Consider the following 23,597-nt stretch of genomic DNA (forward strand, 5'->3'; position numbering starts at 1 on the left):
TTATCACTACCTGCATGACTTTTGGTTTACTCATTTATTTGTTTAGTGTCTGACCACCACCTCCACTAAGATGTCAGCTCTTGAAGACAAGGACCTTGTTTGTCTCAGTCCCTTTATATTCTCAGGGTCTAGAACAGAGCCTGGTCCATATTTGCTGCCCAATTAATATTGAATCCATTTCAAGACAGGCAAATGAGACCTAGAAAGGCAAGGCAGTGCCCTATAGTCATACAGGGAACAGGACATAGCCAGGGCAAAAGCTTGTACGAACCTTAGTCCCAGGCTCTGGAGAGCTCCTAGGTGTGATATGAGGAAGTGGGCAGTTCCCTACTGGCCTGGCTGATGCAGTCAGTGACTTGCTGAGCATCTACTTTGCATGGCCCATTCAATGCACTTCAGGGAGCAATCGTAAGGTGAGGTTGGTCCCTCCCTGCAAGTGAGACACGGTTTTAGAAAAACATGAAAACTAAGGCCACAGTCCAATGCAGTAATGCCTCAGCACTGGCCTGGACAGGCTCCCTGGACAGGCTCCCTGGACATGCTGCACCCACAACAGGGACTGGAGGAAGAAAATCTGACAGTAGAACATAAAAGCACCATGGTTTCCACGTGACTGTCAATGGGCAAGACTTTGCCACTCAGGCCCTAAGTAGGAAGCTACTTCTCACGCTAATGGTCAGGCAGGCCGAAACCCTCCCCACCCCAGTACAGAGAGGGAACCAGCAGAGTCAGTGTGTCCCAAATGCAGAAAGGAAAAAGCTATAAGACCCACGAACTGAAAGTTGCCAGTCCCAAGATAGTTAACAAGCAGCAGCAGCCTTGTGGAGTACTGCTAGGCAGAGCAAACCAATGCCAATGATCACCACCCATCTAAAGAGCCGACCTTCACACAGGAAAGACCAAAAGTGCCAGTAATGGTTAAAGAGCTCAGTTCACATTTAGGGTAGAATTTGAGCAATGGTGGATAAAAAGAACAAGAGCTTCTGGCAACTACAGTTGATTCTTGAACAACACAGATTTGAACTGTGAGGCTTCACTTACCTGTGGATTTTTTTCAATCGATGTTTCACCGAATGTGACTGCCTCTCCTTCCTCCGCTTATCCCTCCTCCACCTCTCCCGCCTCTGCCACCCATGAGACAGCAAGACCAACCCTTCCTCCTCTTCCTCAGCCTACTCACCATGAAGATAATGAGGACAAAGAACTCTATGATGAGCCGCTTCCACTTAATAAGTAGTAAATATATTTTCTCTTCCTATGATTTTCTTAATTCCATTTTCTCTACTTTACCATAGAATATAGTACACAATACCTATAACATACAAAATATGTGTTGATCAAATGTTTATGTTATTGGTAAGGCTTCTGGCCAACAGTAAGCTTAGGAGTTAAGTTTTGGGGGAGTCAAAAGTTATACACAGATTTTTGACTGCATAGGGGGTTGGTTCCGCTAATCTCTGCATTGTTCAAGGGTCAACTGCACAAAGGAGACCCCTAAGGCAGGTCAGCACCCACTAACAAAAGTAAGAAGGGTGCTGGAATCACAGAAAACAGGGGTGGTACCTTGAGGAGCCAAGGAAAGAAACAGGAACTCAGCCGGGCACGGTGACTCATGCCTGTAATCCCAGCACTTTGAGAGGCCGAGGTGGGTGGATCACAAAGTTGGCCGTTCAAGACCAGCCTGGCCAAGATAGTGAAACCCCATCTGTACTAAAAATACAAAAAATTAGCTGGGTGTGCTGGCACGCACCTGTAATCCCAGCTACTCCAGAGGCTGAGGCAGAGAATTGCTTAAACCTGGAGGGGCGGAGGTTGCAGTGAGCCAAGATCACGCTACTGCACTCCAGCCTGGGCAACAGAGCGAGACTCCATCTCAAAAAAAAAAAGAAAGAAAAGAAAAGGAAAGAAATAGGAACTCCTAGGACCACTGTGCTAAGAATGACTGCCGATCCTCAGCAAGAAAGGACTGGGAAAGGAGAACAGGGCTTGTTTCACACTATTCTCATAGTTAATGAGCTTAAGTTGACAGTATATATGCAATAAATCAGACATTGCCACTTGGCAGTCTACAAGCCTTATCAGCCCTGCCACAGGCAGAGTTGGCCAACAGAGAGTTCAGCATTTTTGTAATTAGCTACAAACATTTAAAAACTAAGAGATTTCACAGGAAGTCCAAATTTCTGGCTCCTCTTGAGACACAAGAAATAGTGACCACACCAGGCCTTCTCAGGGGAATCATGGCAGAGCCTAACAGTCCTCTTCGGAGAAGGATGTTCCCCAGGTGCCTGCAGCTGCAATACTCTCAGTTCTTATAGTCTACCTGCTGTCTGCCTTAATATCCCTGCCTGGATGCCATAGGCATTTGGATTTATGGCCTGCTATCATGTCAAAGGGTGGCTTTAGCCATTCTTCTCTGACCCTTTGATTGTCCTCAAAAGCTCCAAGTTACAGAATTATCCAAGAGTGGTTCACGTGGTGGCCCGGATGGGATGGTTCCACTTGATCATCACAGGGCGAGAGAGCGGCAGCTATGCAGCCCCTTCCCACCCTGCTTCGCTAGGTGCAGGGCAGTCTCCAACTGAGTATTCACTGTTTTCTCTCTCTAGTGTAGTCTGGCAGTGCTTCATGGGCAGAGACCATGTCTTTCTCCCCCAAAGCACCCAGTGTAAGAGGTCCGGGGATAGAGCCCATTATGTCTTAGTGGTGGACTGGCCACTGACAGGCTGCTGAGAGATGCCTTCTCATCTGAAGAGTAACTCTGCAGGCAGAAAGCATCAGCGGCTGTCCCTCTTTCTATCAGCCCAGTAACCAGCACTCCTGAAAAGTCACTAGTAGCTGCTCCTACTCATGTGCTCCAATAACAGCCCAGATGGGAGGTGCCCTGTGAATTCCCACCCTGCTCCTGAACAAGATCCGAAAGTGCCCAGCCAGCATCTGGAGCCCAGGCAGCACTTAGCCCTCCTCTTCTCCCCCTCTCCCTTGGACTCTAACATCCTCTCCAGCTGAGTGCTGGACTGCAAGCCGGTTCTCAAACCCAGCTGGGCTGGCTGGAGATTGTGAGCACTTTGTCACTTTTTCCTAGCCCCTCCTCTTACCACCCAAGGTGCACCCCACATCTGGCTTTCCTCACTTGGCTCTGGGAGCTATGCTTCCTGACACAGAGTGAGTGGGAGCTATCCTTCTGCCAGGCTGGCCACAGCTCCCCATCTCTGAGCCACCGGCACCTCCATGCTTGACCCCAACAGTCCCAGATTGGTTCTACAATCTCAGCCAAACACCATCCACAGGCACAATAATGAAATTACAATTTGCAGAGCACCACCCCTGCACCAGGCCCTCTCAAGCGTGTTCCCTCATTTAATTCCCATGGCAACCCTCTGGGAAGGTGTTAATACTCCAGCTTATGACCAGTAAACAGCCTCAAAAAGATGGCACTGATAGCAGAGTTGGGCTCTGATTCTGTGTCCATTTGCTCCAAGGACAATGCCCCTTCCTCTGTGCCACCAGCAGCCCCAGCCCTGGGGAAAAAAAAAAAAAAAAAAGCATCATCATGGCCCCAGCTGAGCATCTGAAAGCCTCAGGTTTCCTCTGTGAAGAGGAGAGTGGGTGGAATGGGTGTGTGAGGAGGGGGACACTCAGGTGGTCTGCCCTGCCTTTTCTTATTTAAATCGAAGTGGTTCAAGTCCTGCATCTCCCTGTTCAAGTCCACCTTCCCTCCCTGTGCCCATGTACCCAGGGCTTCTTGGATGGGGTTGGGGGAATTCATGTGTGCTCTTCCTGCGATGATCTACCTCCCTCCAGTTCTTTTCTCTCGCACCTTCACACTTGTCTCCTACAGCAGCTCCCTTCCCCCAGGCTCTGTGACTCCAACTGTGGACCACAACCCTGTACATTGCTTTCCCCGACATCGCTCACAGCATACTTTGGTGATAGTGCAGATATAAGTAATGCAATGGGGAGACGGAGAGGCCACACCATGCCCTGCACAGCAGGCAACTTGGAGGTGAAGGGTACATATGCCTGGTAACAGCCCACTGACCTTGCCACTTCTCTCCTAGGTCCACCGACCTAGCAGCCGGTTACCAGCCCAATCCCTGATGTCAAGCACTAGCACATCCCAAATTTCAGAATGTTGACCTTGCCCAGGGTCACAGAAGATCTTTTCACTTTTCTCAATGCCCTTCATACCCATATCTTTACATTTTCTGAGACTCGTCAATCTCCCCACTCACACATCAGTCACTGGGCATGTTCTGGGTACCCATACCCACATCAAGCACTGTGAGAAAGGAAAAAGGAAAACCTACACCCCAAAATAACCTGTACTTAGAAGAACATTGTGAATCAAGTATTAACTCCATTGAGCAGATGAGGAACCAGAGCTCAGAAAGCCACATGGTGAGAAAGTGGGGCAGGAAACGGGCTGGGTCTGCCTGAACTCTGCCCTTCCCTGCCCTGTAGACAGAAAGCCTATATAAAATGTCCCCAGACTCTCAGGTGCCTGGGAGGTTGTGGAAACTGCTCTTCTAGTTGTCCATGGAGAGGCAGAGGCAGCCCATCCATCCCCTCGGGCTCTCTGCAGATGTGCTGGCAGAGAGAGGACTGGGGGTTGTCCCCATCTCCATACGAGCATTCAGAAGTGTCCAGTCCCCCTCCCCATGCTACCTGCTACTCTGTGGCAATGTTCACCTAGTCTGCTCTGTGTTATACTCCAGGAGAAAAGTGGGCTCACCCTTGATCTGTCAATGGCAACAAGCCTCCTCTCCCAACAGCACACAGTGGTGGAAAAAGGCTGGGTTTTGAGTCAGGGTATTCAGCATTCATAGCCCAGCTCTGTCATTTTTCATCTTCCGGACCATGAGCAAACCCCAAAATCCCTGCAGGCTCAAAGCTCCATTCGAGCCCTTCTCTTCAGCATTGTTGAGAAGATTTCATGAGTTTCAAGGTCTAAATATGGTGAACTTGATAAATATAGGCTGCCTTTATCCCTCCCTCTGCCCCGCATCCCCCTCTTTGCCATGTTCACCCCAAAGTTGAGCAATGTTGAAGCAAAGTGAGAGTCAAGAGGTACATGACCCCAGGTCACCCGCAGACCTGCTGCCATCTGCTTCCACCCAGGAAGCTCATCTGCACACTAGGACCATGCTAGATGGACAAAAAAATGGTCCCAACTCTCCATCCCTTAATGCAGCCACTGTCTTGGCAATGTGACTTTGCACTTCCCCCTTCAAGAGCAGTCTGCCATCCAGAGGAGGAGTCTCTTTCCCCTGCCTGTTGGGCTGAGTTCATGGCTTGCTCTGGCCAAGAGATTGCAGCAGAAGTCACAACACACCAGGTCTGAGCTCAGGCTTCAAGCAGCCCTGAGCACTCATACTTGCTTTCCTGGAACTCCGCTGCTGCCACATGAATAAGCCTGGGCTAGTGTGCCTGTCAAGGGGCAAGGCTCATCACCCCAGCTTACAGCTAGCCAGTGCCATCCTCACCAGCCAGCCCAGATGCATGAGCCAGCCCAGCTGAGATCCAGTGAGTCTAACCCAGGTCTACTGACCAGGAAGTTCACGAGTAATAACACATGCTTACTGTCACATGACACTGAGTTTTAGGATGGTTTGTTACACTGCACCAGCTAGCTAATGCAGAGCCCTTCTTCTCTCCAAGGGGACTGGCAGCTCAAGCACAGATGGCAGGTGACCAAGGCCAGGTTCCTACCAGTGACACAGACAGGAGGCCGAGAAATACTGGGTAGAAGAGGGAAGTTCCCCAGCAAAGGCCCCACCCACAAGCCTGGAAACTCACAGCCCGAAATGGGAACAGTCATTCCTGTTTTCACACACAAATGTTGCCTTTTGGCCTGCCATGCCCCCCTATCCTGTACCCATATAAACCCCAAACCCCAGGCTCCATAAGCAGAAGGGCAGAGGAACAGAAGAGTGATACAGCAGAGAAGGAGAGAAGAAAAGGAGCATCTGAACATCAAGAGGAGTTTGGCTGGAGACAGTCAGAGAGAAGATCAGCTGCAGGATGGTGGAACTCCAGGGGAATATCATCTTCCCACTCCAACCCCTTTCCAGCTCCCCATCCACCCTGCTGAGAGCCACTTCCTTCTGACAATAAAATCCCCTGCATTTACCATCCTTCAACTTGTCCATGTGGCCCGATTCTTCCTGGATGCCAGACAAGGACCTGAGTACCAAGAGGGCACTGAGCTGGTTAACACTTAAGCCATCTGCCGATGGCAGAGCTAAAAGAGCACTGTAACACACCCACTGGGGCTTTGGGAGTCACAGGCACCCACCCCTAGATGCTACCATGGGGCCAGAGTCCAAAAGCCCTCACCCCAGCTCCTATACCTACCCTTCTGCAGGACCCCTCCTGTAAGGAGCACGCAGCAGAACAAAGGAGCCACATCCCTATCCCACGTCCTGCGAGTGGGGTCAGGGAAGTCTCTCATCTCACCAGCACCAGGAGAGGGCTCTGTTTGGGGATGCCATGTGCAGAGGATGGCACCAGATGTGGACTACATGGCACAGATAGCTTCTCTGAGATAAATTCATACCAATTTAGATAATCTCTCTCATTTCTGCCTCTCATGACCCACCCCCTCCCCCCGGCCTCCCACCATGTCTTCTTACAGCTTCGCTGCTGAGCTCCCCAATCAGCTCTTCAGTCAACAAACAGGCTGACTCACCTCAGGCTCAGGGCGAGGCCCCCCCAGGCTGAAAACCCTTGGGGATCCGAGCAGAAAGGGTAATTGAGCCATTTTGGCTGCTGCAGGCTGTTTCCCTTTGTAAATGCCTATTTCTCATGTCTGCTGCCTCAAGGGGCTACCTGCTAATAAGCCACAGAGACTCTGCAGGGAGGAGCTGACACTCTGCTCTGCTATTTAATGACCCACAAAGGAAGGAAAGGCCACCAGGTGTCTTCAGGCCCATGCTTCAGGTTCACAGCCTTCTTTGACCCCAGACAGGCCTCCCAGACAATCTCTGTAAGGCTTTCAGCACCCCTGAGCACCAAGAATGGGATGGCATGATTTGAGATGGAACTCAAAATAGAAACAACACCCAACCAGAAAATAAACACCAGAAAGTCCAGCAGCACTTAGGCCTTTTTCCCTGATGATTGTTTAGACGCTCCTTTGAAATATCAAAAATCAAACATTAAATTCTTACAATGTTTTACTCAGGCGCCCTTGCTTGGCTGGAGTGTTAAGAATGTGTTTCATTTGCCCAGTGGGCAATCGAAGTTCCAGACAATGTTTGTGTGGGGGCAGAAGTCGGTGCTCCTGGGGTCCCACCCTCCATCTGTTTACCAACCATAACACATGGCCCCTGAAAAGGTGATAAAAAAAGATTAACAGGCCCCAGTTCCTGCCCTTAGCATTCCCAGGTCACACAAAGAGGGAGATGCAATAGATGGTCACAGCACAAGCACTGGGTGCAGGGCTAGCTCTGGGATGAGGTGGCAATGGAGGTGTGTTCAGGAGGCAGCAGGCTCTGAGGGATGTGATGGTGCTGTCATAGAAAGGGGACAGTGGGCTGGGATGCCAGAGGCCTGCAAGACCAGTGCTGGTTGGTACCTGGACAGAGCTCACAGCAGCTTCCCCAGCACTCAGAGACTCTGGAAAGATGAGCAGGAGGGTGGGGACAGAGGAGGAAAGGGACAGAGCCATGTAGATCCTTAAACACAGACCCTAACAGGACAGCTCTCTCTTCTCTTCCTGAACTCAGCCAGGCCCCACCTTCTGGCTCCCTCTTGCAGCCGCTGAGTTCCAAGCTATCAGAACAAAATCTAGAAACATTTCTTTCTTGTGATCTTATTTCTAAGAATTTCTAAGAGAAAATAGAAATTTCTCAGACTGGAAGCCCTTTTACTAAAGTGCTTAAAGCTTTAGAATCCGTAAACAGTGGGATATAATTAAATGCAAATGCAGGGCCATATTCAAAAATTAATCTCCTATAATTAATTAGTAATTTAAAATATTCTGGTAAATGATACTTAAATGGCACAGAATTATCCTAGCTCTGAGTGATAAAGTCGTCTGCTAAAGATTTACCGTGTTAGAGTGAGAAATGTTTGCATATATCATGTGGGACAACAGAACATTGAGATTACTTAATTTACCTTTGCTGTAAATGTATTAAAAAGCACAGTCTTTATACTCAAATTGCGAGAGCTTCAGTCACTGCAGCAAACTCTGAGAAGCAATTGATTTGAAGACAGGACTAAACCCAGGCTGGGTTTCTATGAAGGATTAAATTGACCTCCAGGCACACACCATGCCTGGGAAGCCAATCTGGGAGAGGTGTTGGGAGTGGCCCCTTCCAACTTTTTCCTTCACCTAACTCCATCCAGCCTGGATGAAAAGTAACATTTTGCACCAGAGCAATGGAAAGCCGTCCGACCAACCAGCTATTCTCTCTCTGCTGTTCTTTCTCCTCTTTTTCTCTCTACAGAAAGAGATCACTGGTATCTAACCGCAGAGGTCAATGCCATCTGCTGCAACTGACACTGGGTAGCTGCCATTTCTTTTTCAAAGACAGAATACCTCTCCCAGACTGCTCTGCCACCAGCAATGCTCTCCTCCTGGTGGATGTGTGTGCATGTTGATGTGTGGATCTGCACGGGTAATGTGCATGTGTCAGTTCCTGTTGGGCTGTGCCAGTCTGAAGGTCTGGTTGTACCAGTGTATGTGGCTGCTGGTTGTATCATTGCATCAGGCTGTGTCCATGTGTGCGTGTGTGTGTGTGTGTGTGTGTGTGTGCACAAATGCCTGGTCTCCCACACCTTCCTCCACTGCTGCTTACCACCCCCACCGCCCCCACACATGCTCATCTCTCTGCACCCCATGCTCCACTGCCATGTGCCACAGCTGGGCCCAGGAATGTCTCACCTGCAGGAGCAGCCCTGGCCTCATTTGCTGACCCACCCAGGCCTAAGGCAACACTCTTAGTCAAAGGTAAGCCTTCCCACTAGCCAAAGTTTTCAGACCAAAGCCCTTGCTGATGTGCTGGCCTAGGAGCTGTTGACCAGCCAAACAGGCAACCAAAGTATACACACAGACAAAAACAGCTTACCCCATTTCTATTGGAAGTAAGAAACATAAAATGCCCATTCATTTATTCCCTCAACACTACTGTAGACAAGGTCCCATACTGCTCTCAGGAAATAAAATGGTGAACATCACACAGTCCCTGGTCTACAGGCAGCATGTTCTAGTTAGAGGGACAGATTGTCCAACATCTGCAGGACATACAGAAACGGACAGTGCCTGGGCATCAGGGTTGGGCAGGCTGCCCCGTCTCCTTGGGAAGTAGAAGGAAGGAGTAGCAACTATTCCCCATAAAGATCACAAATGGTCTAAAATCATTTAATTTTTCCACTCTTTCCAGTGAAACAAAAGACTAGAAGGGAGAAGAGGAAACACAGAGGAAACAAAAGGAAAGAGGGAGGCCTATGTACAGTAGAGACAGTGGCATAGAACCAATAAATAAGAGGTGAAAGGACAAAGCCCTGGAGTCCTCAAAATGCCCACAGACACTGAGAGAGGCCTCAGTGATCACAGCCCTGGGGCACAGCTGCTCTGCCATCCACTGGAATGCCCAGCAGTGACATGGTATGTGGCATATCATAATGCCCAGCAGTGGCATGGTATGTGGCCATGACTTTCCATATCATAACCAATCTTGGAGAGGAGGAGGCACTGCCCCTGAGTTCCATGCCCCCCAGCATTTGATAGGGTTCCTCATCCATAAGAGACTCCCAATTGGTACTTGCTGGGTAAGTAGATGATTGGATGGATGGATGAGTAGATGGACAGATGAATGGATGAACGGAGAGAGATGGATGACAGATGAATAGATGAACAGAATCCCTCCAGGAAGCTGAGATGAAGCCCAGGGCCAAATGACTGTGGACTGGAGTTCTCCCCATCAAGCCTGACCTAGACAAGAACAAGAACAATAAGACATGTAAACTGTAGGGTGTTAACTTCTAACACCCTGGAAAGAACCCCTGGAACACACCAGTCCTGAAGTCTGGATTTCCTGCCCCAGGCTAGGTAGCCCTCCCTGCTGACATCCCAGCCTCAACTCCAGCCACTCCCTCCCCTGCACACCCATGACTGCAACTGCATGACATACAAGTTCCTGAATACACTAGGCATCTCCTGACCCCTCTCTCCAGCCCTTCCTTGTCCACAGAGTTAGTGCAAGTTCATTCCTACAGACCCAGACCCAGAATCACCTAGTCCAGGAAGCTTCTGTTGACCCTCTGATGACCCCATCTGTCCCTGGCCAGAGGACATCTCTCTGTCTTCCGTGCTCTTACAAGACCTGGCCACACCTCTGCCATTACAGGTAAAGGGGTCTGTTCACACCTCAGTCCTCCCCACCAAGCTGGGAGCCCTGTGAGAGCAGGGGCAACAGCCTACATGCCCTCACAGAACTTGGCACAGGCTGGGGCTCAGTAAATGCTAGAGAAGTGACAGGAAGAGCCATGAGCAGAAGACAGAAAGCTCCAGCAGCCACCGGCAAGATTCCCAGAGCAAGACCCCTCTCAGCAGCTGCTGCCTTGGTCACATCAGCCATTCCATGGGCCGTGATCTCCAGCTGGTGAGGAAGCTGACAGGCTTGCATGAGGAGAACATCACAGGTAGTTGTCACTGTGCACTGAAGTCCCACTGAGCAACCTGTGGCCCAGAGAACCAAGGTCCAGCTGAGGATCCAATGAGTCCAATCCACTCCCCAATTAGGGTGTGACTGGAAAGAGCCACCCACACTCACATGGAGGGTCCCAAGGTCAACCCCAGGACAGAACAGGAACCCCTGGAGGAAGGGACCTTCCACAGCCTATACCCTCGGCAGCCCCCAGAGCAGCCCCATGGTGGCCCCAGGCCTGGGACCCAGAGACCTGAGTTCTATCACCCTCAGGCCCATCCTCCCCAAGGGGAGCCTCTCCACATGTCTTTAAGACAATGCAGTGTTGTGGTGGCTACTAAGATGGTGATGAGGAGGCCTGAGAGGATGAATGTGGAATAAAGACTGAGCGAGGGATGTGAGGGGTCTCTAGGTGGGGCCTGACACACAAGCCCACAGTGTCCCCAGACAGGCCCCAGCACCTTGGCCTGCCACAATTCCTCTACTCACCCACTCACTGCCAAAGCCAGGCTCACAGAACCTGTAGGCCCCGCCAGCACAGCCCCTCATGAAGTGGAATCACAGAGAGGCTGGTGGTGCCATGTGCCCCCAGGCCAAGAGCCACCTGCAGTGAATGAATGCCATTTTGCAAAATGTAAAAGATTCCAGCAGCTCTGTCTTCCTCACTCCCTCCCTCTCCCATGTGGCTAGGCTTTTTGAGTAGGGAAGAGGAGAACTTACAACTAGGAGAGCCACAGAGCCCACGCCAACTGTAGCTCATCCGTACCATCCCAGATGCGGCATAACATTGACATGCAGTCGATGTGGGGGGGGGCACTGAGGGGACATTTACTCTTCCTTAACTGTGCTTTGGGCTTCATAGAATTCAGGACATGTTCTGGCAGTGTGTCATCTTTGTAAGCATCATTTGTCCTTGTCACAACAAAGAGGAGGTTGGGTCGTCTGCTCAAGAAGCCCATGCAATGCCTCCAGGTGGTGAGGAAGGCTTCATGCAGGGACAGCACTCCCAGGTGTTCCTAGGGGACCTGCTGGGCTAGCCAGTCAGACAGCTCATGTTTACTCCAGAATCCACATTTCTTCCTCACCACACTTAGGAGATACGTTAAAATGCTTTGCGTATAAGTACCCTGAGAACCTCTACCAAACCCTGGGCAGAGACACTGGAACCATATCTTTCCCCATGAAGCCAGCATGCCCTATTTCCCCACTCCAGCAAATGCAGTGCTGTACGCTGTGTTCCTGGAATCATCACAGATGGAAGAGAGGGGCTCTGGAGGGAGTAAAATCTGGACTTGAATCCTGTTCAATGCCTAAGTGGCTACTTGTGTGACCTTAAGCAAGTCATTTAACATGTTTAGCTTTTCCGTTTCCTCCGTCTGCAAAGTGTGAGGATTAGAGAACGCACAAAGGGCCAGAGCCATCGCGGGCACTTGAGAAACCTCAGCTTCTTCCCTCCCAATAGCAGGCACATGGGAACAGGGATCAAGACTCTTATCATCAGTGGAGACTGAAGACTATGGTGGGAGCTGTTGGCCCAAAGTCCGAATGCCATCCTTCCCCCCAATCTCCTGCCAACACTCCCAAGGATTTGAATGAAGTTAAGAGTGGAGCAAAAGAAACTGTAGCATACTAGAGAGTGGGGGGTTTAGAAACGACCTACTGGATACTATTCTCACCACCTGGGTGACAGGATCCGTACTCCAAACCTCAGCATCACACACGATTCCCATGTAACAAATCTGCACATGTACCCCCTGTATCTAAAATAAAAGTTGAAATTTAAAAATAAAATAATGGCCTGACAAAAAAAAGAGTGGCCACCCCAGAGGCATCCCCAGTCCCATCACACCCAGCAATGCGAGCAGGACAAAGCAAGCCCAGCGAATCCACCACTGCAGGCGCTTGCATAATTAACCACTTGGAAATAACACCCTTAGGCCAGTCTTAGTTATGTGTTAAATCCTCACAGGGCTAGAAACAGGAAAGGGCTAAAATCCTCTAGAAGGAAAATGCATGAATATGTGCAGTGAAAAGAAAACAGATGCTTCTTAAAAAGCTATACGCTAAATGCTTTATCATAGCTGTCTCCTTCATCCCTTTTAACAGATGAAGAAACAGAGGCTAAGACGGTGATGCAAATGGCCCAAGGTCACACAAATAATAATTCAGGGAGCTGGGACTTGCCCCCAAATCCATTCAGCTCCAAAGCCAATAGTCTTTCCACCCCCAAGCTTCACAGCAGAGCAAGGAGGAAAGGAAGCAAGGGGAAGGGGCAAGGAACTGACGAGAAGCAAGAAGCGAGGGGAATGGCAATGAGGTTAGCGGACACCATCACCAGTGCAGACTCCAGCTGGGGAAATTCTGCCAGAAGAGCCATCCCCTGAGCAGACTTTTGCAAACGCACAGCTGGGTATATTCTGAGAAAGAATGGACATGTTAGTGCTGCTAATCCCAGGCTGCCCATTACTGGACTGAATCACTTCATACAGGGCAACATGTTCTGGTGAAAATGCCGGGAGCCGACAGGACATCACAGCCTGACGGACCACCGGCGTGATTCGGGGCCTGCTTAGCAGAGAGCATCAGGGCTGCCGGCCAATTGTACCATATTAAGCATTTCAAATTTTAAGTTCCTCAGCAGTGGGCTTTGGGCTGGCTCCTGATGCATGAGGTAGCATTCTGAGTAATAATTAATTAGAGGGAAAAGCAGAATAAGCAAGCAAAGAACATCAAATGGAATTAGCATAATGCCATGCTTCACTTCAGTTTACTTTCAATCAGAGAGGACCAGCAAGGTGACTGGGGTTGTCTGGAGAATCTGCAGGGAGCTCTTGGCCACCCCGTGACCTGTTCAATCCGCCTCTGCTCCCAGGCACACCACATCTCCAGCTTACCCCCAAAACCAACCCAGGCCAGAGGGAGACCTGCCAACTCCAGCCCATCACCTCTCTGCCATTAGACTACCTGGGCCGGCACCAATCAGCCAACTCATAGGTTATTTCTAGTTCGTTCTCAAATTAATGGATTCTTTACAAATGAATGGATTCTTTACTAACTAATGGATTCTTAAACTGATGGGCCCTGTCTTCATTTGAAGGCTCCAATCTCGAACAGAGATGTTTATAAAAGAAATACACACTGATTATCAGCCCAAGTGCCAAAAACATAAGAACGTCTAATGTATCCTTCAACGATAGGCAAAGACACCTCTTCCAGGTGCTAAGAAATCCCAAGGCAGACCTACCCACCTCTGCAGAAAGCTGGAAATTTATTTTATCCCTAGAGGCTTACACCTGTCAACAAAGAGAGGAAAATTAAAAAGAAAAAAAAAAAAAAAACGGCCTGAGTCTTGCCTCAGAAATCTCTGGCAGTGACTTGCAAACAGGCTTCCCATCAGCCTCCCCACAGCTTCTCAGAGGCTGGGCAGGCCTTGAGTCACCTGTTCGGGAACAATCAGGAGCCAAGTAGTGCTCAGAGAATCCCCCCTCACAGGCTGTGTGCTGTAGGCCGAGCACCCAAGTATCTCCATGTCCGTTTAGGCCGTGCATAAGACGACTGTGCCCTACAGCCCACCTGAGCCATCTTCTGCAGAGCCCTGGGCACCAGGCCCCTGAGGCCTCAGGCCCCCACGACCTACCTCGTTGATGAAGGAGTGGGCTCCCTGCGGGCTGAGCAGCAGGATGGCGCGACGAAGCGTGTCCCGGTAGCGATTCAGCTCCTCTGTCTTCATCGTGGTGAAGAGGCTGGTGAATACGTGGCTAATGTTCTTGTCCACCTTTTGTAAAGAGACGTCAAGGCCCAGCCGCGAGGCCTGGTCCAGAAAGCTTTGAAGCCCACGGATATCTGAGCAGTGGGAGAAGAGGAGGAGGAGAAAAATCACCTTTAAGTGGGAATGCACCAGGGAGGGTGTCTAACTCCAACACGTTCCACCCCTGCAGGCCACCGCGAAAAACAAGGGTCCAAGTCTGCCTCAGGGATTGCCCTAAACAGAGGTTAGAGGATACCAGCGTAGACTCAGTCACGCTCACCAGTGTTCAGCCTTGGCTGACTGTCTCCCCCAACAGGTTGGATGCCATCCAACAGGTCCTATGGCCAGAACGTGCCCTTGATTCATGACAAGCTCTCTTTCTCTCCCTATATGGGCCCAATCACAGCAATTCTGGCCTTCAGGCCACATTTGCTGGAGGTCCCTGGGCCTGACATCCCCAGTCCCCTCCAACTCCCTCTGCTCCCCACATGAGGCTCCTTGACCAACCATGGCGAGTTGAGGCCACTGACTGGAGTGGGCCTGGCCTCAGCAGATGGGCAGTTCAAGCCCTCAGTCCCTGCACCAATCCTGCAAATGTACAGCCTGCACCACGGCACCCCAGCCCTGAGGTGTGGGACCCCATCTGGCTTCAGGGACCTGATTTTCCTGGATGAAACATTCCTCCTGCCTGTTTCCAGCTGGAGTGACTCTCACTCCAAGTCCAGTCAGAAGCCCACATCCTGACTGGATCAGGGATGAGCGGGGGGGTTCAAGGAGGTACAGAGAGAGCCCATCCTGGCACGCTGGTGATCACTGGGAGAGAGGCCTGTAGGCACAAACCACCCAGGGATGGAAGATTCAACAAGAAGGAACCTGGAAGCCAACATAGTTGCACTGCACACTGCTACAAATCTATCCTTGTGAGGCCTGAGGGTGCTAAAGTTTTTTCAACCAGTGCCAAAATCATCTCTTAGCAGCAGCCTTGTAGAAGCCATTTGGCTTTCCCAAAAAGAGACATGCCCAGGAACAGAGGCAGGCAGGTCTGAGAGTAAGACATGGTCCTGACGATGTCATTTCAGCCCCTGGGTCCATGTGAGGCTGAAGCCTGTTTCTCCCGAATTTCCAGTTTCATGAGCCAGTGAATGCCTTTGCTTGCCAAAGGTGGGTCATGTGCAGCCCAGAGTCTCAATCCACAGACCATTTTTTCACAGCCTGGGATGTTTCTTGCATCTGGCCCATCCTTGCATTTCACCTCCCATAAGCAAGACCCATGCCTGAGTCGCACCCTCCAAAGGACACTCTAGGTCTGCCCAGATCCACAAGCTTCACTGTCCCCATGCCCTGGGATGCCCACAGGCACGGCCTGGCCCATGCAGTCACCAAGATCGAAATCCAAATAAACAGTGTTAGTTCAACCAGGTTTTGCTCCTGACCAGTCCCTCTCCAAAACTCTCTCTGTACTCATTTTGCAAACTTCCTGGTCTACACTCATGCCAAGTGCCATGCAAGCTGCTGCAGAAGTCCCAGGCTCCCTGTTGTGCCAAGAGGACAGGCTCACCACTAAGTGTAGTCCCAGCTGGACTGTGTGACAGGAGCCATCATGGGGAATCAAGCAGCACGAAGGAGGAGAGCAGAGCACTATGGCCATCGTAATGAGGGTGCTAGGAGCTGTGCACAGGGACCCCCTTCCCACTGCAGGGGGAAAGCCCTGGACTAGGGCCTCAGCACCTGCCAGGAACCCTGACACCTAGGACTCAGTGCAGTCCCTGAAGCCCTCAGGCAAATCACTATCCCCTTTGAGCCTGAAGGGCTCTCTGTCAAATGGGGATGAAAATCGCCAACTACCATTTTCCTGGGACTCTGAGGAACCACACTTCCTGTGCAGGCCACCTGCTTGTGTCTCAGGAGCCTGCACCTGGGAGTACAGGGAGCCCACCTCCTGGTGGTGCATGGGGAGGGCACAGTAGCATACAAATGAGAACCCTGGGGCCCTCTAGAGATGGTAAATGTGTGACCTTCCAACCATGTCCTCAGCTGGCCCCTTGTCCATCAGCAGCCTGGTCCCTGGAGCACAGCCATGTGACCTAACCCACTGGCTTCACAAAGCACAGGGGTCTCGGTGTTGCTCTTCCCACTGTGTCAGACAGGAAGGAGAGCCAGCCCCAGGGCCGGGATGAAGTGGCCAGCACAGGGCTCCCCCAAAGTGAGGAAAGGTAGCCAACTGAGGACAATACGGTGCCTTACACCTGCACCGGCGCTCCAGGCCCCCAACACACAAGCCCCAGGCTGTCAACACCCTTTGGGTTCCCAGAGAGGCAATTCAGTCTCCATCAGCCTGTTCAGGGCTGTGCAGATCTGTAGCTCCCAAGCTTCTTGAAAGAAAAGGTGAAGAAGATAAAGACCTTTTCTTAACCAATTAGAGGGAGTAGCAGGGCAAGCGTGCAGAGATGGCTCAGGAGCTCCAACCAGAAACACAAGCGCTGGTGTCAGCCCCAGTCCTGCCCTCTCTGGAGCACAGCACAATGCAAATCTGTCCATCATAAGCTGCAGGACATTTCAGCACCCAGCGGCCACCCACACCAAAACCAGCAGTGGGCAGCTGTGCTGGGCACATAACAGCCTTCCATGGGTGCCAATGAGGGTTTCCCCCTGGATCTGGGCTGTACATAACACAACTTTTAGCCATATATGGCCATTAAAACTTCAATTAATTGAAGAGAAACACAATTACATGCTCAGCTCCTCAGGTGCACTAGCCACATTTCAAGTACTCAACAGCCACATCTGGCTGGTGGCTACCATGTTGGACAGCACAGATATAGATCATATGAGATTGATCATCACAGAAAGTCCTATTGCCTGGTACTGCCTGGAGAAACCACCTTTAACCAGTGTGGTGTAAACGATATTCCTAAATATGGGAGACTGGCTGCCTTCAGGCCCCTGGCAAAGGCTCCTAATCCCAGGCTTTTTGTTCTCTCACTGTGAGGACTCCTCCAGCTCCAGCTCCGGCCTCGGCCAAGTGACCCGCTTTGATTATGGGACAGTAGTAAACTTGATGCACACAGAGGTTTGAAAAAAGCATTTGTGCATTTCCATTTCCACTCCTGGACCATGCCACCACCATGAGAATATCCACAGGCCAGCTGCTGGAGACACACAGAGGAGAGTGAGGCAGGCACCCAGGGAGCCATCCCCAGCTGCAAGCCAGCCGAACTCAGATGCACGAGCAAGCCCAGAGCAGAACTGCCCAGTTGACCTATAGACTCATAAAAAATAATAAATGACTGCTGTTCTAAGCCACTAAGTTTTGGGATCGTTTGTTTCCCAGCAATAACAAACTGATAGATCAAGGTCATTGGATGCACTGTATCTGGTATAGCTTATGAAAACGTTAAGTGAAAGAGCAACACCTTTGCCTTTAAAAATTGCCCTGCCACAGCTTACCTGTGGAACTGTCCACACAGGGCTGAGTGCTAGTCACCCCCAGGATGAGGCCACATGTCCACAGGGAGCTTCTGCAGCCCTGTCCCTTCCTTAGAACACCAGTGGTCCTCATGGCCCATGGCCTTGGTTGTGACCCAGATCCAAGCACAGCTGCATGATGGGCATGAAGGTGGGATCCTGAGACCTGTCATTTATAAGCTTCTGCTCCTTCCAGCATCTTCTAAGGCCACTGCAAGTCTTTAAAAGGGCAGAGACTGGCCATGTCTACAGAGCATACCTTTCTCCACATCTATGTACCATGAGGGCTTGCATAAGTCCATGAGTCTGGTAGGGACACCCATGTGGCCCCAGGGACCTTATGCCTCATGCCAGCATGGCCAGTCCTCTCAGGCTGGGGTTAAAGTCTCCTTCAGTCCCTTCTCTGAGCTCCCTCTACCTAAAACCATCTCAACCCATAGGACTATTTCATTTCTTCAGGGAATAGGAGATGCCATGGGCAGGTAGCAACTGTCTTGGCATCCTGAGTACATGAGAACATGCAATATGGGAGGACACAAGCCCTCAGAGCTCCTCTTCACCTCCCACTGCTGCATTTCTGGCTTCTGTTCCAGCAGCCCCTAATGGAGCTGAGGGTTTACAATCCATCAGAGAGAGTTTAAGCTCCCTGCCAGCGGTGGCTCCTCACTCCTGAAATCAGTGATGCCAGCTGAAGCCAGTGTTCGTGTTCCTGAGGGACCACAGCCCCTGGCTACCACCACCTGCTACCAGTTGGCTGACAAGGTCAACTCTCAGCCTCCTTTCCCTGAAGCTTCTGTCCAGCTGCACTTGGGGTGGGGCTGGAGGCAGAGTAACAGTGGGGAGCCCAAGCCCATGCTGCAGCCCTCCTGCTACTCTCCAGGAATGGGGCCACGGAAGCCCACTTCTCCCACAGTCCTTTTCTCCCTTCAAGAAACCGAATTTGTAATTCCACCCTACCCCATCCCCCACCCCCAAAAAAACCTGACTGCTGCTGCTGCTCACAGAGAATTCCCCAAGAGGGTAGACAATGAACAGATCTGGGGTTTCCCCCACTGGGCCACAGAGTGAGTGCCCCTCCCCTGGAATCCCTTGGCTCCCACAGGGCTCTGGACTTTGTCCCAGGGCCTCCCCAGCAAGCTCACTATACACACTGGCCAGCCCTACCCACCATCACCAATGCAGCTTCCACCAACCACACGCACCTCCACCCGCCCCTGGGGAAGGTTGCTGACTGAGGTCTTGTCAGGCCTCACATTAACCTGATCCAGAACAGGCATGAGAAAGGCAATGGCCACTGGGTCTCCAGGCAGCCAGGAGAGGCATGGACTCTGGAAAAGGCCACTGGACACTGCAGGGATAGGGAGGAGCTCCCTAGAGAGGAGTCCTGTGCCTTAGAGAAAGGAGGAAGCTTGGGGAGCATGGGCCAGTCCACTCCTGCGAGGAATGCAAGGTGACGGTGCCCGGGTTAGACCTTGACATCGCCTCTCTGCCTGCCAGCCTCGCTGCACCCTCTGTGGGCTCTCAGGGGCCCCGTCACCAGGCCTTCCCAATACCCAAGCCTGCCAGAGTCCTGTCAGCACCCACCCGTTCCTTCTTCCCCGAGTACTCACTGAGCACTCTGTATCTGTCTCTCCCCTGGGTATGGGAAAACAAAACTGAATGAGCCCCTGGGGTTCTTGTATCACAGAACTTAACATTTCAGAGGCCGAGAACAAACCAGAACAAATCAACAGCAGGAAAGACAACGAGATAATTTCCAACAATGAGAAGAGCCAAAGAAATAAGAGCCAACAATGAGAAGAGCCAAAGAAATGCTGGCCTGGAGGGGACTTCAGGGTGGGACAGGAAAGACCCTGCCTCGGTGAGGAGAAGCAGCTCTGGAAAACCCTTGGGAAGAACATTCCAGGAGAGTGAAACAGTACATAGAAAGTTCCAGAATGAAGCATCTTTGACATCAAATGAAGAAGATCCTTGCTCGCCCCATGACAAGGCTGGACTGTGGAACTGCCAGGAAAGGAAGCTGAGGGTCAGTGGGCACCAGGGACCACCCATGGGGAGGAGAGGACACAGGTCCCTCCCTGCCTCCACACCAGCTTTCTGACACCTGGCCCTGCTTGCCCAGCACATCCCGGCCACTCGCCCTCTCCCCCTGCATCAGGCTCCATGACTCTGCTCTAAAGCTCCTGCCAAAGTCATCAACAAACAGGGGCCCTCCTCGGTCTTTGTCTTCCACAGTTCTCCAGCATCCAGCCTGCAGCCCTGCCTAATGCACTCTCCCCCTGGACTTGCAAGCTCAATGATATGCCCCTCTGCTCCCACTCGCTTCCCCTTCTCCTCCCTCACACACTCCCAGTCACACTCCCACTAGTCCTCGACTTCCCCCCGGTACTACCTGCAATATCTGTTCTCACGTGTCTGAGAAGAGCATCACCACACATGTACTAATAAGGCACACATCCTGGACTGGCGGAAGGCTTTTAACTTCTCCTCCTAAACATTTTCCGAGTTCCACTCTCCCTTCTCAGGTTCAGCACTATCACCTCCTCCCTAGGATTCATGCAACAGTGTCCTGCAGGGTCCCCTGATCCTAGCATCTGCCCTCTAACACATTCCGCAAGAATTTTCTCTCTTGAGATTATATCTGCTCACAATACAGCCCTCCTCTAAACCTTCAACAAATAACACAATTTATGTAAGAGTTGCCAAGAAATTAATATCCTCAAAATTATCAGTCAATCAAGTTACAAACAAAAAGTCTTCTAGAGACTTCATTATTGTGCACAAAATAGACTCCAGACATTTTGAGTACCTAAGAGACTGTGGTCCTAATACCGTTTTTTTGAGACGGAGTCTCTCTCTTGTTGCCCAGGCTGGAATGCAGTGGCGCGATCTTAGCCCACTGCCACCTCCACCTCCCAGGTTCAAGCAATTCTCCTGCCTCAGCCTCCAGAGTAACTGGGATTACAGACGCCTGCCATCACACCCGCCTAATTTTTGTATTTTTAGTAAGGGTTTCACTGTGCCTAACAGCATTTTCTATTTGTTTTAACATTCATCACCTGCCTCCACCATGACCTCCTCAAACCATATACCTTGGGCTCCAAAAAAAGAAGCTCTTTGCCCACTCCTGGACATCCTCCATACACACACCCTCCACTGGGATGCTCCCAATTTGAAATTTACAGAGCCCTACTCCTCTACCAAGACCCAATTCAAACTTCCCCTCTGAGGCCATCTCAAGTCCTCAAGTTGAAATTCATGCCTCCTTCAAATTTAATAATATTAAATAATATTAATAACATTAAATCATAATATATGGGTAACAGGAGCTAGGCCTTTCTCATTTGTGTTCTTTATCAAACCCCAAGGCTTGGTGCCTAGTATAGAGTCAGAAACAGTAAAAGTTTACGGAATCAAGTTGAACCGCAGCGGGAACCTGCCTGAAGCCCGGAGTGACTTCAGCAGCCACACGATGACCGCGTATCAGGCGGAGGCAAAGCCCTACTTAGTAAGGAACTGAAGTCGGGAAAATCATTTTTTCAAAAATCTAAGGTTATAACTGTGACTATCCCTCCACTCCCTCTGAAAAATATCAGATAGTATATTTAATACTGGGTATTTTCAATACTTTCTTTCTGAAAAGTAACTGAAGTGAAAGAAGACATTTCAAATTGCTTCCCCTACTATTTTCAATTTCTGAGAAAGGCCCAGGCACTGAGAGTACTTATAGAGAATATTTTACCATCTGTAATGTACATATATATGTATGAATGCTGCCACCTCACACCCAGGAGAAGTTCACAGTTAGAAGTGTTTTTGGATTATTGGCAAATTTTCCAAAGGCTGAGACACAACTTTGATTCCACAGACTTTCTTTTTTTTTTTTACTTCTTTCCTATCTGAGCTCCCAAAGATATGCTTTGAATTTCTTCCCAGATGTAGTTTACCCATAATTCAAGTTCATTTCTAAGAGCCCTGCCCAGCCTCCTCTCCTCTTTCATTGCACATTCCCCTCCCACCACCAGCTCCTAACGTCACCATAGTTGTTGCAAGCAGAGCAGGTGTGATGGTGGCAGGGTCTGCCGTTTCCAAGAGAACCCAAAGAACTACCCGCTGTGGCTCCAATCACAGGGGATACCCTTGCCCTCTGCCCGCTGGAATCCATCTGGAGCCTCACCTCCACATACCTCACACCTTGGCTTCTCAGCTATGCATTTCCTCTTCCTCCGTTCCCGCCCTCTTCCTTCCTTCCTTACATATTTCCTGAGCACTGTCCTGGGCCAGGCCCTATGCTTGGTTCCAGAAGAGCAGAATTTTAAAACTTCACAGCCCTGTCCTGGAGGAGCTCTGGGTCCTGAGGGTAAGACTGACGCTGACCCTGAAGAAAGGAGTGGCTCCCATCTGCCACTTCTTGAGCACCTCCATTTGCAGAGAGTATTTCATAAATAAATGAATTCCCTGCAATCGATCCATGTAGATGACTCTCTGTGGAAGTCAGAGGGGTACCAAGCAGGCCCAGGGGCAATTCAGCAAAGGTATGGCACATCCAGCAGTTGTTGGTAAAACTGGAAGCAGGCCTCCCCCGTCATGGGGTGACAAGGTCCCCCAGAGCCTAGGCAAGGGCTGCATTCAGGTGAGTAGAATGATGGTGTCCCGCCAGCTTCAGCAGCACAGGGCTACTGCTCTAAGTCTTCTTGCCCAAGGTCTCATCTGGGAGAGTCCTGTCTGGGAGGGAGGCCTCCCCTGTCCCCATCACAATCCCAGCTGCCCAGACAACACTCATGGGTGGCCCGGCCCTGAGGTCCTCCAGATTGACACCCCATCCCTCACCCCAAAAACCTCCACCCTCTGTATTAACCATATCATTTCCCCAAAGATATGAACTTATTTATTTAACTTTTATTTTAGTTTCAGAGTGTATCATATGGAACCAAAAAAGCCTGAACAGCCAAGACAATCCTAAGTAAAAAGAACGAAGCTGGAGGCATCACATACTTGACTTCAAAATATACTATAAGGCTACAGTAACCAAAACAGCATAGGGGTGCTGGTACAAAAATAGACACATAAACCAATGGAACGGAAAAGAAGACCCAGAAATAAAGCTGCACACATACAACCATCTGATCTTCAACAAAGTTGACAAAAACAAGCAATGGGGAAAGGACTCCCTATCACTAAGTGGGGCTGGGATAACTGGCTAGCCATATGCAGAAGACTAAAACTGGACCCCTTCCTTACATCTTTTACCTTTTGATGCTTTGACATCTGGGGCCTTGCTTACCCTGGAGGGCCTGTCTCTCCCTGGGTTAGTAAGCAACTTGCTCCAGAGCTTGCCTTTTATCTGCAAACCAACTAATCCAGAGCCCAGAACCCCAAGCACATTTTATATTGGGATCTCACACTCAGGGACACTATACACTTGTCCCAATCACCCCAGGGCCAGGTACCAGACAACCAGGGACAACCCTATGCCCCAGAGCCCACTGGGCTTATTCCCATCAGCCAACCCTAAGCCCGCCTACTCTGCCTTGCCTGTTCCTCCCCATGGAAAGCACAGCCGACTCTTGCCCATAGTTTCCCCCCTCCTCCCTTCTGCTTCCCTGTGGCACCCGCTGGCAAGGCAGGCCCTCGTCTCTGGGAATCTGCAAGTATAACAAACGATCTTTTCAATGGTAGTCATCTCCTAATGTATTGGCCTTGCCATACTTAAATCATAATAAAACCTG

General features: G+C 50.5%; 1 protein-coding gene across 2 annotated transcripts in view; it reads right to left on the minus strand.

Moving 5' to 3' along the window:
• The window catches only part of GRID1 (glutamate ionotropic receptor delta type subunit 1), a 791,790-nt gene that overhangs the window by 547,351 nt on the left and 220,842 nt on the right, over positions 1 to 23,597 (minus strand). For both annotated transcript variants that reach the window (XM_033208974.1, XM_033208975.1), the window contains exon 4: positions 14,293 to 14,498. In XM_033208974.1, the coding sequence (XP_033064865.1) occupies positions 14,293 to 14,498 (206 nt within the window). The remainder of the gene's footprint in view (positions 1 to 14,292; positions 14,499 to 23,597) is intronic.

The sequence above is a fragment of the Trachypithecus francoisi genome, unplaced genomic scaffold, assembly GCF_009764315.1.
Source record: "Trachypithecus francoisi isolate TF-2019V2 unplaced genomic scaffold, Tfra_2.0 Lachesis_group9, whole genome shotgun sequence".
Taxonomy (NCBI): Eukaryota; Metazoa; Chordata; class Mammalia; order Primates; family Cercopithecidae; genus Trachypithecus; species Trachypithecus francoisi.